Source organism: Paroedura picta, chromosome 2 (genome assembly GCF_049243985.1).
Source record: "Paroedura picta isolate Pp20150507F chromosome 2, Ppicta_v3.0, whole genome shotgun sequence".
NCBI classification, from domain to species: Eukaryota; Metazoa; Chordata; class Lepidosauria; order Squamata; family Gekkonidae; genus Paroedura; species Paroedura picta.
Genome location: NC_135370.1, coordinates 35,148,689 through 35,163,509, shown reverse-complemented (window position 1 = coordinate 35,163,509; position 14,821 = coordinate 35,148,689). Strand labels below are relative to the sequence as shown.

Here is a 14,821-nt window from a genome sequence, read left to right as displayed (position 1 = left end):
CAGGCTAATACTGGACTACGTAACTCTACACAGGACTGTGCAGGAAGCTTACAAATGCTGACTTTGATTAGGCCCATTACCTTAGTTGCTGCTTTGTTGGGAACTTTGCACTGGCTCAGTGGAATGCTTGACATTTTCTCCTTTGGTTGGCCGATTCTCACACACTACCAGCCATACAACGGACTGCCTGGGGAACTCAGTTTCCAATGTAGTCTGCCATACGTCATGATGGACTAGCGTTTGAGAAGAACAATTCTAATGGCGAAGTCCTTGGCATGGTCACACCCAATTTTTACTTATTATAATTTTTTTCTATGTCTAGCTCTGTGTTCTGGTCTGTAACTGCATAAACAACTAAACTAAACTAATTCCAGGGTTCTATGCATGAACATCTCTTGCCTTGAAAACCCTACTCTGAGATCACCTTACATTCACTATAACTTAACAGCACTTTTGGCAACCAACTCAGAATAGGATTGCACTGATTACCAGCCTAAATATTCCAGTATTAGTGTGCTAATATTAACCTAGTTGCCCAAGTGACACATTGAGATCTGAGAGACCCAGGTTCAGTGTCCTATTCCTCCATGAACCTTAATTTAGTCTAGCTTGTTGTAAACTTTGGGGCGGGTCACATGTCCCTTGATCTCCTTAAGATGGGATAAAAATGTGTTCTCCGGCTAGGATTCATTTATTATTATTTATTTATTATTTCGATTTATATACCGCCCCATTTCTTAGGAACCTGAAGCGGTTCACAGAAAAAAACATTAAAATACAATAAAACCCCATAAAACCCCAATTTACAATAAAACAAGCAAGTGGTCAAAACACCAATAATTTATCCCATCCCACCTCGTTCAGACGGTCAGACAGCGGCCGAGTCCTCTTCCACTAGGAGAGAGTGAGTGCGGTCTAGTAGACTCTAATAGACTTTGAAAGACTTTGGGAAGGGGTCCTTGATGGAAACTCTGGGGTTCTACCTAAAGCAAAATTAGTCTAGAACGTCTCTCATGGTCTTCCATAAACACTGTACCCAGATTGTTAGGACCGCAGGCTTAATTAGATTAAATAAAATCTAGCAAAAATAGGAATTCCCACCAGGGAGCCTCGTGGGAAACGCAGATGGTAAGATGGATTCCTTTGCTACTGTATAACTTTCTGAAGACCAAGAAGAAAATCTATCCGCGTTGGGTATTTCTTTTCCCCCCAGGTTTGGATCCAAATCTGTTCTGAGCTTTCTGGCTCTCTATTTTTAATCCGGTTGCTAGGAGACTTACTGTATTTTTCTTTGCCGCATTGTTACAAACAGGATGGCAAAGGGAACAGTCTCTTCCATCTCTAGGCTGTGTTAAAAGAACTGTGGTGACAATTAAGCCTGCCCTTATATGTGGAAGTGGGTGTGCAGCCCTTCGTGTGCATGGCTTATGGGGAGAAAAAATCATGCACTTGGGGCCATGCATTATGGGGGGGGATTATTGTTTAACTAAAGAAGCAGGGTCATATCAACCTTGACTTGACACAACAGTTCTAAATAGCATTATTTTTTTATTGACAGAAACTTCCAAGCAAGTTCAAGAAGATCTACGCGGAGTTTGAGAGCTTAATGGTAAATGACAACAGAGCCTTACTAACATTCTGTCTCAGAGCACCTGAACTGAATTCCTGTTTTTTGAGCATTTTATGTGTCCTTGTATGACTTTAAGGCGTTTATGATCCCATTATAGTGCTGATAAAACAAGCATGTATGACTAATAAATTACGCTCCCAGGGAACCCATTCGGAGAAAATGTCTGTCCTACTTAAAGTCGACCTGGGGAATCTCGAAAACTATATTGTCCCTTTATATCTGTGCTTGATTGTACATTCTGGCTTTAGATTTTATTGTGCATTATTGTTACGGAGTCATGGTTTTACAGCTGTATAGGAGACGACCCAGCAGCAGCACGAAAGAGCAAAACGGGAGAATCCCGTTCAGATATGCATCTTGTTTTGTCGCTGTGCCCGTTGCTCCCCCATGGGATAGCAGATAGAAACAATGACGTCATAATTGGGGAACCTGGAATTTATACAGACTAGGAGGAGGAGGAGGAGGATGCCAGTTGTGGCTGTTTTTGTTTTTAAGGAAATATTTTCTGCCAATTAGGCCTCAAGATCACGGCAATGTAACGTAACAGTCATTGTTAAAACGGCTGAACGTTTCGTTTCTCAGGACCCTTCAAGAAACCACCGGGCCTACAGACTGACGGTAGCCAAGCAGGAGCCTCCTGTAATTCCATTTATGCCTTTGCTGATAAAAGGTAATGAAATGCAAGATCAACGCAGCAAGCATCACTTGCCATCTCTGTCTCATGAGGGACGACAAACGGGATGTTCTCTGCCAGGGGATCAGAAAGGGAAAGGGGTATTTCTTGAATCTAAGAATTTCATGGTGATTACGGGTGAGGGAAAAGCCTTTGCATTTTCACCAAGGTCCAAGCAGCATTAAGTGTTACTTGTAAATGCAGGCTAATAAGGTACCTGAACATTGGTAAACATGGAATTTAATGCCATGGCTTGATTACTGTCACTTACATGGGCTCTGCTTTTCTTTACGTTGCAGACATGACATTTACCCACGAAGGGAACAAGACATTCATCGACAGTCTAGTAAACTTTGAAAAAATGGTACGTGGCCTATCTCCCAAGGGAAAATATTATCATTCTCTATTAAGGTGGAGACTCAGCTCTCTGTGGTATCCACAACCGGCTGAAACCCTGGGTTGCTTTTGGATATGGTTTTTGAAAAATATTGCCTATGCTGTAACACATGCGAAGTGTTGGAGTGTCAGCCTGGCATGGCCTCCCATCTTTCAGGAACCTGAAATTTCCGAATCTGCCTTTCTGCTTTTCCCGCAAACATTTGGGAAGAGACTGAGTGAATCTGAGCTTAGAGTGGTTGTGAAGATCAGGGGAGGATGAGGAGCAGGCAGGAAGCTTTCAGAACGTGCATCTGTTCCGAATTGCCGATGGTTCTTTTGCACTTGCGACTTGGAGGTTAGAAATGAGCCGATAATTTAATTTTACCCATCCGAGAAAACTGTTCATTGCAGCTTATACTCCTGTTAGTTTTGTACAGCATTGACTAAGTGAAGCCGGACCAGAATGTCTCAAAACTATTATTTCTCTCTCTGTTATTATTATTTTTTTCCCAGTAGCCAATTTTGCTGGCAGGTATCACTTTTGTTTCCAATGGTTAGGCAATTATTGATCTCCCCACTTCCTTAGAAAGCAGGTTTCCTCGCTAACCCATCAGTTAAGAGAATGTGTGTTTCGATCTCTTTATTTCCCTCCCTTTAAACTGTTTGAGTGAAAATGATCCCCCAGCGAGCCTCTAGAGGGCAACCTTCTACATGTCAAGCCGGTGTGATCGAATGTCGTAATGGTGGCAGCTATACTGCTTTAACACCCGTTTAAAAAACGTTTCACTTTAGCAAATGGATTCGAATAGCTGAGCAAGCGGCACCCTTCTGAAGCCTGTAAGCATCGTCCACGTTTGAAAAGGGATTCAACTACCTTTGGGTATTTTTTCTTATTGACGATAAAGATCTTATGCCTGAGGTCCACCACTCAGTGGGAAGGAACAGATGATGTGTCAAATCCGTACCTCATGTAACACACTCTACTTAAAACCCTCTATTTTAAAAAGATTTCTTGAAGACAGAAAACAAAATGGCAGGAGGAAAAGAGGAAAAGATTCTAGCTTAATCTTGCTTTAGAGAGTAGCCATGTTGGTCTACAATGGAACAGCTGAATTCAATACTTGACGAAAGGTACTTTGACTCTCGAAAGTTTATCTCCATAATTGAGTCCAATAGCACCTAAATTTTTGTTGGCTTTCAAGGTGCTATTGGACTCAATTTTTCTTGGGCTGCTTCACACTAACACAGCTCCCCATTTGACTCCAAAATCTTGTTTGTCCCTGAGGTGCTCTTGAACTTGAGGTCTAGCTTAATCTTTTCTCTCTGGCATGACCATTTTTATGACCAGGGAATATTGTCTTATCTACTGGCAATCTGAAGCAGTCCTCTTTAGCTACAGGTTGAATACCTTTCCTGCTCTTTAGGAGGACTGGCCGTTGATCTGTGGCCAGCTTTGCTTTTGTTTTGTTTTTTTAACCTGCCCTCAGCATTTTCCAAACTTGTTCACACTGCCCTGTTTACAGAAGCCCTGTGAGCTTTCCAGGAAATTCTTAGTGCTCAAGTAGTGGTATGTGGCACTTGCACAGTTAGGGTGACAAACAGAATAAGAAAAACAAACTCATCTAAAAAGAAGGGATCTGGGAAGATGCCTGTTTTCATGCAGGAGTGAGACCAGCAACAAAACAAAAAAAAGGGGGGTTGCTTCTGGGTATATCCTTCACCAGGAACGTTGGGGGGAAAGGGGCCATTTGCAGCTATATCCTTCACGGCAAACTGAGGGGGAAGGGAGCAGATCCAACACTTAGGGACGGGTTTATAAGGATCTCTTGCTTCCTGCAGCTGAGCAGGCTAGCAAAGGGATGGGGGGGGGGGGGAGACAAACGCTTTGGGATGTGCATCTGCTGTATGAAGCAACAGGGGAAGGAGGGCTTAGAAACCAAACTGAGATAAGCTTTTCAAGACACGTGTTTATTTATTCAGTACCTTTAACTGCCTCATTCTCGATTTAAATACCTACATCATGGAACGTAACGACCAGAACCATTTGATTCTAAAACCAACACCGGTACAAGAAATGATAAGAATATGCTCAAAGGTGCCCTAACAAGCCAGCCAGTGAATACATTTGAAAAGTGTCCTACAGAATTCTAACATTCAGGGGAGAGGCTGTGGCTGAGTGGAACAGCCTGTGCTTTGCATGCAGAAAGCCTCTGTTTTCAATCCCCAGTTAAAAAGGGCAAGTACTAGGTGAGATGAAAGACGTGTCCCCAGGACCCCGTAGAGCTGCTGCCAGTCTGAGCAGACAATACTGACCTTGACGGATGATCTGAGTCAGTACCTGGCAGCTTCTTAGAGGAGGACTGCCTTTTTCACCAGGCCGTACTTTATCCAGTCTCAGTATATCCACATAGCTGCTTCCCCACTCAGACATGGACTATTCATTCTCCTTGGTCCGGGTCACAGGTGTGTTGCTGTTACAGTCCGTGTCTCCCATCCTACCCAAAACTCAAAGCATGTGATGGGCACAGGTGGGCTGAAGAAGTCCTCAGGAGGCGTCGGTAGAGACCCTGCGCCCACACAAGGAATCCTTCAGGCAACGTCATGTCTTCTTGTTGGAAGGCCACGATGCATATGCGCGTAGACGAGCATTGTTTAGGAAACCTTTGCATTGAAGGAGAAACAGCCGGCTTCATTATATACAGCGCTTCCCCAAGTATCACTGCCGTCGCCAAAAACAGCCGCGGGCTACTCTGAGGAGGACCCGCCACACAAATCCTTCCATCCGTGGCATGATAGAATAGCGCCACCAGCCACTGGTTCTTTTGACAGAGACTCCTCACCCTTGAGGTGTGAAATGAGGATTAGAGAATTTGTGCATATTGGTTTTCAGGATTTATGGATCCAGACAAAGGGAGTTCATACCCTGCTCCTTATGAAGGAGGGGGAAAAGAGGGGTGGGGAAGCATTATTTTGGTTTTGGAACATAAAGATTATGCAAAAAGGATGCGACTCTAAACCCTTAGTCGTTTTTTCTGTATGATATACATGAATATTGATAATGTTTTGAAGCCTGGCCTAGGAGAGGATTAACAGATAATGGGCTGGCCCGCTGCCACAATTCTAGGCTGCACGCAGTCTGAACTCGGATAGCTGTGCATGTATGCGGGTGAGCTCATCCCCAAGCTCAGTGCAGCCCTATGCAGAGTTCTAAGCTCATTGATGTCAGTGGGTTCAGAGTTCTAAGCCCATTGACTTCAAAGGGTTATAATCCTATTCAGAGTTACACGATCAGAGTAACCATTGTCTTACACACGCGGGCCGTGTTTTGGATGGCTTGAGATTTAGGATGATCTGGCTTTCCAAGCTGCAGAGTTCGAAGGCACGAATGGAAGCTAAACGGATGAATCCATTTCGATAACAGGGTTGCTTCCTGGTGCTTTAATGCCACTGGTTCTTGTTTTGCCTGGAATCCAGCACCGTTTTTGTCCCTTACTCTTACAGCAAAGAACTGTCACGGTGGAACACTGGGTTTTGTTCCCCCATTGTTTTTCAGACTGCCACAAAAATGACCTGGGGAAAAAAATGGGACAAGTTAGAACTGGTAAAGCAAAAACCAGCAAAGGGTACTGTGTGCAGGGGAGGGGGAACCTTATGAAACTCAGGAGTTAAACAGGAGCAAAAACCCGGTGTGGAAAAGCCCCCAAAGAATAATTTGTAATGGGCATGTGACTTGAACTCTTTGGCCCATTCCACACACAACATTCCACACACACTTTCAGTGTGCTTTTGCAGCTGGATTTTCTTGTGCAGAACAGGAAAATCTACTTTGAAAGTGCATTGAAAGCACATTATCTAGTGTGTGCAGAATGGGCCCTTGTGAGGGTATCAAGAGTATTGGAAATTCTGCCCTGTGGAATAGCTTCTTGGTGGATGGGTGTGTATGTATAATTTGTTTATATAATTGGCTACTTATATTTATTCCGTATTGATGTATTTATTGATTTAGTTATAAATTTTATTTATTTGTTTTACTTATAATTATATTTATAGCCCACCCCTCTTTGCCCTGCCATCTCAGGGGACATGATATCACTGAACAATGCAATATATTATAAAACATGCAATGAATAAGTTAAAAACTCTATAAAACACTAAAACAATTAACTGAAGCTCAGTTGTCATTATATTTTCCTTTTAGCGCATGATCTCCAACACGGTCAGAACAGTGAAATTTTGCCGGAGCCAACCTTTCAGTAAGTATTGCAATGTCTGCATTATCATGACTAAGCATTTCCATCTTCTTCTTATGCCAAGAGTTATTGTCTAATCCAGTGGTCCCCAACCTTTTTATCCCCGGGGACCACTCAACGCCTTTTACTGAGGCCCGGTGGGGGGGGGGTAGTTTACTCCTCTACTCTCAACCACTGCCCTAACGCTCTCTGATCGCTATGGTAATGTTTAAACATCCCTTTAAAATAAGATACAGACATGCCACAACAATGAACATAAGGAACATTTTAATTTCATGGAAATTTTAACTCATGACAGTGACAAATCAATGGGAACCCTGAGCTTGTTTCTCTGCAACGAGATAGTCCCATCTGGGAGTGATGGGAGACAATGACACCTGAAGTGTGTTGTAAAGGGGCCGGGGGGGATGAAGTAAAGGGCCAGGGGGGGGAGTGAGAAGGCGTCCTTTGGGGCCCACCTCCATTTAGTCGAGGGACCACATGTGGTCCGCGGCCCACACGTTGGGGATCGCTACTCCCTTAATCCCAACTTTTGACTGCACAGCACCTCAGGGTCTTTTTAGGAGTCAAATAAGAACCAGCATGGTATAGTGGATAAAGAGTGGTGGCCTTTCATCTGGAGAACCAGGTTGGATTCCCCACTCCTTCACATGCAGCCAGCTGGTGACCTTGGTCCAATCACAGTTCTTTTAGAGCTGTTCTTGCAGATTAGTTATATCTGAGCTCTCTCAACCCCATCTACCTCACAGGTTGTCTGTTGTGGGGAGAGGCAGGGAAAGGTGTTTGTAAATCGCTTCGGGACTCCTTTGGGTCATGAAAAGCAGATATAAGAACCCCGCTCTTCTTCTATAGTTTTTGAGATATTGTAAATGTGATTTGGACTACTAAAATAACATGGAAAGATTCTCCGGCATCATGAAGCATAACTGTCAGTACCGGAGCTAAGTCAGTTGAACCAAGACGAAATTACCACTTGGCTTATTTAGTAGTGGAATACTGGGGGCCATTCCGCACAGGAAAAAAAAGTATTACGCCAGCGCAATGGCATAACGCTAAAAAAAACCCCGCCTCCCAGAATTCCTCACCTGCTGGATCCTCTGCTGCCGTGTAACACGTGTGCTTGAAATGGCGGAAGAGGGGGAATGCGCTAGACACGTCATGAAAAACGCCAAAAATATGGCGTTTGCAAATGGTAAGACTCTCACTTCTTTAATTGGGTGCGGAACGGCCCTGGGTTTTGTGGTTTTTCCCCTATCCAGAAGCATTCAGGCATGCTTCTGTATTATTCTATAATAATATAGAATATTCTGTATTTCATAATCCAGTTTTATTGACTCATACCGTTAATGTTGCACTTGTTTTTAATTCTGTGACCCACCCAGAGTCTGAACCAGAAAGGCTAACTTTCTGAATGCAGAGTACAAACAAATAAAAAGAGACGATTTTGTTCACCGCCAAGAGAAAGTTGCCCATTGCGCGCAGATTTCTTTTTGACTTAGAATGCCAACAGCACTTCGTTTCTGTTTCATTAGGCCCTGATGCATCCCTGGCAAATAAGAACCATCAGGATGTCCGAAGTTACGTGCGGCAATTAAGTGTGATTGACAGCCAGAGGACTTTATCGCAGATGTCACATCGCCTAGAACCACGCCGTGCTTAAAACGTTTCCAGCGACGACGCCTCCCTTTTTCTCGACTCCAAGGTCATTTGTTAAGAATGCCACCTCTTCCCGCTACTGCACTGCCACGACAAAATGTAAGCAGCGACCGGTTCCAAATGGCCTGGGTAATTGACGCACAACGTACCTGCTGTTGAGAGGACTAGCAAAGGAGGTGAATGAGATCACTCACCACTGCAACCAGGAGGGGCTACTCTGGTATGCACTTAGTTAATTTCGAAGCATACTAAAAAGTCGTGTACATAATAGAACCCTAGAAAAAAGGGGGTGTGTGGTAGGGGGGACCGGACTCTGTAAGGAAATGGTAACTAGTTGATAAATTATGAACCTAAAACGTCTGCCATTTTTGAGGATTGTATAGATGGACTCTCTTAACTAAATGAAAGAAACGGCAGTATTTTCTCCTCCATTACCACATGCAAGGCGGCAATCTGCCGTGGTTTTGCATGTTTAGTCCACGTGGTCACCAGTGTCCAAAAAGACAAAACAAAAACTAATGGCATAAAGCAGGTGCAGTAGCATATCACCACAGCTTCAGGATCCAGGGAGTAGTAAAAGCCTTTCCCGCGACAGGATATTTTTTAAAAGTCATCTCTTAAATGCATTTGCCTTACTACAGTAAAGCATCACGACCCCTTAAACAAATCCCGGGATTTCTGGGGTTTCTTCTACGGAAGGTGCCTATTGTTTACATATCACTTCTTTTGGAGTTTTTTGGGTTTGTTTTTTTTTAGCTGCTAGTCAGGACTCTACCGAATAATGCTACAAAATGAAAGAGGTTTTCAAAACACAGCATTAGAAGAAGCAAAAAAGAGAGAGAGAGAGAAGAAAACAACACACAAACACCATCACTGAGAGCACAATCTGCACAAATAATTTCAGGGTAATCTTTTTTCTGGACAGTGAAACTTTCAATATCAGCAACTTCTTGTTAATTCTTGACTAAGTTTAATTTCGGCAAACGTTTTGCACTTTGTTCATTGGCCTACAGAAGTGTTAATGCTTATCTTATGGAGTTACTTGTTTTATGTATTTGTTGTTGTGCCATAATAATTAATTTTTTTAATCTGTTTTTTATTTCGCATGGAATTGACGTACAATATGATGTACATTTTGCAGCCCGGAGATAAACTTGTTGTACGTTTCATGTAAATAAAATGCACTATTAAACGTAACAGCCAAGAGCAGCGTGCTTGCCGCCCCTTATTAAAAATGAGAGCCATCTGTTATTTTGTACTTTGACCTCCGTTAATCTATTACTACAGATACTGCCTTTTTCCTAATGGGGAACTGCAGCTGAACGCTGCTGTAGGCGCTCAGAGTTTTCCTCTTTTCGCTTAGTAACTTCATTAATGGGTGTGGGTTCAGAGGTGTCTAAACCAAAAGAAAGAAATGGCTCTACTGCTTTGATAAAGCAAGTATCTGGGCTGTAAAACCTTTCCTGCAAGGAAATCAACCGGCCGAAATTATCTTCAAAAATTGCGTGATAATTAAATAAAAAATGGCTTTCTCAGCCGAAACGAGCACATCACACATGCATCCTCTCAGTGTCAGTTGGATGCAAGGAAGAATTCTGGGGATGAACCCGGGGGAAATACTTCTTTGGAACTGCAGTGAGGAATGCTGTATCTTCTCAAACGACAGCCTGGTTCATATTGCCACCCTTTAAAAAATGATTTTAACACACTAAGGTTATAATCCAGACCACAGCCTGAATTGAAGCAAACGCTAAAATTGTAGAATGACAATTGGTAGGTCAGAATTCCTTCCCTGATTGTGGGCGGGGTTGAGGGAATTACCTCAGAATTGCCTCAGAATACCTCAGGAAAGGCACTTAGGGTGATGCTTTGCGCCGGAAAAAAACAGAACAGGGGTTAAGAAAAACGTTATCTGATACTTCGCAGCGATAATCTCCAAGGATGTCTGTGTTCCCTCCCTAATGGTATTAATTGTGGTGGCATGAATAATCGAGGAACGCAGCTGGTGTGTAGGAATTTATAAATGATCAAACTAATGTTGCTTTTGAAACAACAGTATTCTCCTCTGTGCCACTTAAGCCCACCCCCCATGGTCTCGAAGGAGCTAGATGTTGATGACAAAATAAACAGCCTAAATTAACACTTACGACAATTGATATCCTTCTCATTAGGTTTCATGTCAACATCCACCTTCAAGGATGGAGACAATTTACATCTCTTACAGCAGTTTTTGTGTGTGTGCTTTAAATGCGCGGAGAGCTTCGTGGAAACTTTGTGTTTTGCTGCACTGCTACAAGTGGGAGCTTCGCAGAAAAATATCGACAAGAAGCAGGAATGTTGACGTGTGAAACAACGGGGTTTTGAAGGGTCCTGAAGGTTTCACATTCTTTATCATGTGGTAATCAGTGACGTGACATCCCAGGAAGCCAGGGTTCAGTGGACAGCTGACCATCTGAATTCAGGCGGCCCTCAGATCAGGATCTGAAGCTGGTTTATCAACCCTAGTTAGCCTTATCAAAGGATTCCCATGGTATATGGAGGCAGACATCCTAGCTTACTTCTGGCTGATTCCAGGATGTTGCTTCTCACCCTCCTTAACTTATAGAGATGACTGGCAAGAACAGCTTGAAATCAAAGCTTCTCTTGCCTCCCCTAGCAGTCTCTGTGTCCAGGCCTTTGACTGTTACTCTACCTGGCTGAGGAATGCCTTTCTTACATTGTATAAGGAAAATGAAGGTCCAAAGGACTTTTGCCAATTTTTGCACTGGAGTGCACTTGCTAATGAAACATTCACCCCCCAAAAGTGTATTGTTTTAGTATTCGTCGAGGAACGTAATAAATGACTGACTGGCTATCGGCTTTATCAATTGGGCTGTGTTTTCTATACATTGGATCTCCACACAGAATAGTGAGATGTAAATTTAAATAAATAAATGGCAATCATACACATGTGTTTTCAATGTGCAGTGCAAATCGTTAAGGCGTGTATACGTGTGTAAAAGGTTATTTATGGATGCACAAATAATATTGAACAAATTGCATGCATTTCAACAAGGAAATTTACAGCGAGCAAATAGAACTGGGAATTGAAGAGTCGGGCAGGAGTAAAATCAAAGCAGGGGGGAGGGATCAAAACAACAGAATAATACATTTCAAACAAACAAAGTCCAAATCATGTCTAAAGCTTCTGCATTGCTTGAGGTTCTCAAAAGATTCCATAAGACTCCAAAAGCTGAGAGAATCTGTATATGTGGAGGTGGGGAAATGAAGTCCATTGAGCATGTCCTTTTCAGATGTTCACTTGATGTGGGAGTTCACAATAAGATCTCTCTCCTCCCCTCCCCCTCAGATTCCCAGTGACTGAGGAAGGGAAAATGAAGTGCATTTCCGCACATCAGTAAAAAGAGCGTTACACCAACTGAATGGCAAAGCACTAATTTTTTTCCGCACTTCCCAGCCCCTCCTCACCGTTTTGCTGTCTCACCTTTGCCTGCCGCCTTTTTATGCGTCTCACTCTCCACTTATGCTGCTGGAAATGGCGGAAGAGAGCAACGCAACTTATACGTAAGGGCGGGACGAGGCAGGCACATTTAGTACGTTTGAACCTTCCCTCTGCTGATACCTTCCCTCTGCTGGTACCTTCCCTCTGCTGGTTGCTCTCAGGTTGCTAGCACTTTTTAGCTTGGTGAATCAACTTTATGCAATTCCCCAACTCACGCTTTAAAATGGAGGACTTAGTGAGCACTTTGCTGCCCAGATGCTGGATGTGGGCGACATCATTCAGAGCGGTCAGAGTATAACGACTACATTAGGTAAGCATTTCACTGTATCTATCATGTGCAGAAAAGGCCTCAGAGCCTCCTTTCCGGAGGATGATTGAGGTTTTCAAACAGGTAGACAAATATTGTGCCATAACATGCAAATTATGCCAAAAGCATGTTATCAGAAATCTATCACACCTTAGGCACACTGTTAATCCTGATATGTTTTTAGCTTCATTCTGTTTTAAACGTTTGATTTATAAGTTTTGATTTGCTGTTAAGCATTTTATTAGATTATAAAATTTTAAAAGTCGTGCAGGTTTTATAGCTGCCTTGGAGCTGTATTACAAATAAACCTGACTATAGCAGAGTGTGAGAAGGTTCTGTCTGAAGGCCACTGGATCCATGGGTCAGTAGTACAGAAGATTCTCTGTCTTAATTCTGCAGAGGATTGGAGCTTTTCTTGGAGCCAACTTCTAGCATCAGAGCCCAGCTTAAAGCAAAGTGGTGGCAAGGGACAGGTTCCTCATGGTAAGTAGTGGGCAATAGAGAGGATTTAGCATCCCCCATTCAAATACCCATTTGGGACCCCCCCCCCCTCCCAATCCCAGTTGATCAATCATTAGGGAAACCTGGGTTTAAGGACATGAAGGCTCAGGCTGAAATGAGCTAGTTAAGTACAATTATTGTAAGGTGACCAGATTTTAATATTGGTAAAGTGGGACACCATTGGCTGGGGGGGGGGGGGGGGCCTTGATTAAAAATTTGGTCTATATGGAACAACAAAAAGTTTCATAAAACGCATAGAACGCAAAAATAGTATTGCAATATATATTTTTTATTTTCAACATAAGTACAATTTGCCAGGTGCCCCCAGATGACCCTCCAAAAGTGGGACAATCTGGTCACCTTAAATTATTGTGAACCGCTGCGAGACGTTGTGGAGAGCGGCGGTATAAAAATTGATGAATAAGTAAATAAATAAATGAATAAATAAAATTATGGGAAAATCTTTTGCCCAGGTCCATGAGCTATATTATTGGGGGTGGGGTGGGGGAGCAGGGAATGCATCTTAGTGGGAAATATGCAGAAATCACAGGCAAGTGGGAATGTCCTTTTTTTGGAATGAAGCTCCCTATTGGTAACATATTGCAGGTCTCCAAATGAACTGAAGTCCACAGATGTTCTATCGGAACATTTCTCCATCTGCTTTAGTGAGCTTCAGATTGTAATCAGTACTTTCCACCTATCGGGCTACAACATTCAAACTACTGTTCACTAATTGTCTAAGTGAGCTTTTACCACATGTTGACTCTGGGCTCATTGATGTTTTGACCTTCCTTTGTGTCTATGCCTGAAGGAGCTGCAAGTCTTCCTGGTTGGAATCAGAGGTCAACAGTCAACAACACAGGAACGGTTGTTCAGTCCATGGAATACTGCAAGTTAAATATAAAACAACTTCTGAAGAGTCTGTGGCTCAGTGCCAGAGCATGTGCTCTGCATGCAGAAGGTCCCTGGAACAAACTCCAGAGAGGTACTGCTGGTCAAAGTAGAGAATACTGATCTTGATGGACCAAGACCCTGACTCTGTAACCCAGCACAGACACCCTCCCCCCATGCATGTGTCTATTTACCATGGAGAGGGAGAACGGGCGTGCACACGGTAGCCCCTCCCCCTGCCTCTGTATGATTGCTTGGTCATCTATGGAGGACAACTTTGTGGAAGAAGGGGTGTGTGTACACCATTTCCACATGATCAATGGCACTGCTTTCAGAACACTACTGATCACAGGGATTAGTGTATGTGGGGGGGGGGGGGGGTGGCTGCTTGCTCCACAGGTTCACAATCTACAGACAACCAGGCAATCCTGTGGAGGCAGACAGCTTGGCCCTATCCTCTCTCCCAGCCCATAGAGTGAGTCATCCCACCGAAAGGTCATTTGTTCTGGACTTGTATAAGGCAGCTCCACACATCCATGAGACAACCACTGCAATATCAATGATGGTTATATTTGTCTTAGGGCATATGATACCTCCAGTGTCTAGGAGACGAATCAATTAATATGGTACTATCCACCTTTTAAAGTCTGCCGTGAAAACGCTAGAGGGCGTCACCCCAAGGGTCAGACATGACCCGGTGCTTGCACAGGGGATAAAAGGTAAAGGTAAAGGTATCCCCTGTGCAAGCACCGAGTCATGTCTGACCCTTGGGGTGACGCCCTCCAGCGTTTTCATGGCAGACTCAATACGGGGTGGTTTGCCAGTGCCTTCCCCAGTCATTACCGTTTACCCCCCAGCAAGCTGGGTACTCATTTTACCGACCTCGGAAGGATGGAAGGCTGAGTCAACCTTGAGCCGGCTGCTGGGATTGAACTCCCAGCCTTATGGGCAAAGCTTTCAGACGGCTGCCTTACCACTCTGCGCCACAAGAGGCTCTTTGCACAGGGGATACCTTTACCTTTACTTTTTTATC

At 43.5% G+C, this 14,821-nt stretch overlaps 1 protein-coding gene across 6 annotated transcripts in view; it reads left to right on the top strand.

Moving 5' to 3' along the window:
• Positions 1–9,311, top strand: part of RAPGEF4 (Rap guanine nucleotide exchange factor 4) — a 220,775-nt gene extending 211,464 nt beyond the window's left edge. For all 6 annotated transcript variants that reach the window (XM_077319703.1, XM_077319701.1, XM_077319700.1 and 3 more), the window contains 5 exons: positions 1,559–1,609; positions 2,213–2,300; positions 2,603–2,667; positions 6,880–6,934; positions 8,464–9,311. In XM_077319703.1, coding sequence (XP_077175818.1) covers positions 1,559–1,609; positions 2,213–2,300; positions 2,603–2,667; positions 6,880–6,934; positions 8,464–8,591 — 387 coding nt within the window. In that variant the 3' untranslated portion in view covers positions 8,592–9,311. The remainder of the gene's footprint in view (positions 1–1,558; positions 1,610–2,212; positions 2,301–2,602; positions 2,668–6,879; positions 6,935–8,463) is intronic.
• Positions 9,312–14,821: the final 5,510 nt, after the last annotated feature.